The 1,989-nt window shown below is 43.1% G+C and overlaps 1 protein-coding gene across 1 annotated transcript in view; it reads right to left on the reverse strand.

The window, feature by feature from the left end:
* Positions 1-160: 160 nt before the first annotated feature.
* The window catches only part of LOC119592634 (NFX1-type zinc finger-containing protein 1-like), a gene marked incomplete at its 5' end in the record, with an annotated part of 7,305 nt that continues 5,476 nt past the window's right edge, over positions 161-1,989 (reverse strand). The window contains 5 exon segments of the mRNA XM_037941531.1: positions 161-973; positions 1,090-1,331; positions 1,491-1,669; positions 1,671-1,709; positions 1,899-1,985. Coding sequence (XP_037797459.1) covers positions 231-973; positions 1,090-1,331; positions 1,491-1,669; positions 1,671-1,709; positions 1,899-1,985 — 1,290 coding nt within the window.

Below are 1,989 nucleotides of genomic sequence, written 5' to 3' on the forward strand. Positions count from 1 at the left end.
GAGTTCATTTCCGCCCCTTACTCAGCAGCTGATGCCAGTACGCTCTCGTAATTGAGTCGGCCGAGAGGGGATACAGAGATACAGAAAGGAAATGTGAGGAGAAGAAGAAACAGATAGGATTAGGGGAGGGGTAAGGAGGGGAAGAGGGATAAATATTCCATTTCTGACTATGCGTTAATCTTTGAACCATATTCCTTTTCAGGAGACTGGATTCACTCCTACATCAATTATTATTCAAATACATAGTTTGCCATATTGGCTTGGTCAGACCAGGCAGCAAACTGCGATCCGTCCATCTCTCCCGCATGCGCATTGCCACTGTGTAGAGCATGATTTCTGCCACCAATTGTTTCTCCACACTCTGGGCATTTTGATTCTACCATAGCTCCTCCACACTCCCCGATGCAGTAAATATGGCCGTTAGGGCATTTGTACCAGTGACCTTGCCTGAGACCAACGGCTCCAATGATCTGCAGCCTTTCTTCTTCACTTATCCCAAGGCTGCCAATAAATTGCTTACTTTCGTTCAAGAGGCCGCGGACTTTCTCCTCCGTCCGATTATCGAACTTTCGACACGGGTGAAAACAATTAGCAAGTTCATTTCGGATCCTACCGAGAGGTTCGAGTCTGGTTTGCCGGAAACGATCGAGTACCTTCCAGTACGCTGGGAGAACTACAAGGCGTTGCAGTTCACAAGTAATCTCTTCCATCATCTGTCGAGAAATTCGTAGCTTTTGGCTCATGACTCGCATCAGTACGAAATCGGCTTCTAATTTCAGAGAATGACGTATATCAGGGTGCTGCTTGAGCAATTCGGAAAGCCTTCGCAGGACGCTAGCTTGGAACTTGAATAAACCCAACTCGGCGTCGCTTAGGTATTTGATTTTCTTAGAAGCCGCGTTCAGTGGATCTTGGCGGATGGTCTTTTTTATTTGTCTGACCTCTTCATGGAAGCCGCTATACATAGTTGTATCTGTTTGGAGTGATGAATAATAATAAAACAAGATTACTTAAAATAAAAACCAAATTTAACGCAGTAATGCATAACACAACTGAACTGCAGAATTTACACAAAATTCATATACTCACCACTAAGAATTTGTTCAATATCCTGTTGCTGGATTACAGGTTTCTCTGTATAATATTTGAATTTCAATTCTCGGATATTTCGATAAGAGTTCAAGATTAAGCCATGGAAACGTCTGTTGTTGTAGATGGGACTCTGGCATCGTGGGCATTTTTTCATGGAAATTTCACCATCATCATTGGAGAGCCAGTTCTCAAGACCGTCGGCTTCTATCACGTGGCGACAGTCTTCCAGTAGGACGAATCTAGATGAAAATAACATCGTAATTTTCAGTTCTATTCACACATGCTATATTCATATTTCAAATAGTTGAAAGAAACATCCAAAAAGGATATACCCTTTAGGTTTCACAGAATTAAACAATAAAACAATCACGGAAGAATTAACGCAAAAACGTCCTTGCCTTGCATCTTCTTCGTCCTCGGAGCCAAAGAGTATTTCCGTAAGTGTGTCCTTGTCACAAGTGCGGCACAAATGCGGGCAGGGATCACCGCAGTACCCAACGCATGGATGCCCACACCGAAGCTTTTTCGGGCAAGGTTTCTTACAGGGCGGGACTGAGCACGTCTGACTGCAGAGTTTTTTCGCAAGTTTGGTGTGTGCAACTTCTCAGACATTTTTCCTGTCGAGAGGCAGCGAATCCATGAATGACACGAGTGATTTGATAAGAATTTAGGGAAAAGGGTAAAATCCAACTACGAATATTTAGGGAAATGTAAATCAGCTCCCTTCAATTTCCACTTGTATTCTTGTCTTCAAACATCAAAATAATAGCTATATAGTTAAGTTTTACTACTGCAAGAAGTTTTACCTGGCAATTTCTGCAGGGTTCTCCACATTTCTTCGTGCAACGGCTGTGCTTACACTTCAGAGGGCAAGAATCGGTACAAGGGGGACACTCT

Source organism: Penaeus monodon, chromosome 30 (assembly GCF_015228065.2).
Source record: "Penaeus monodon isolate SGIC_2016 chromosome 30, NSTDA_Pmon_1, whole genome shotgun sequence".
NCBI lineage: Eukaryota > Metazoa > Arthropoda > Malacostraca > Decapoda > Penaeidae > Penaeus > Penaeus monodon.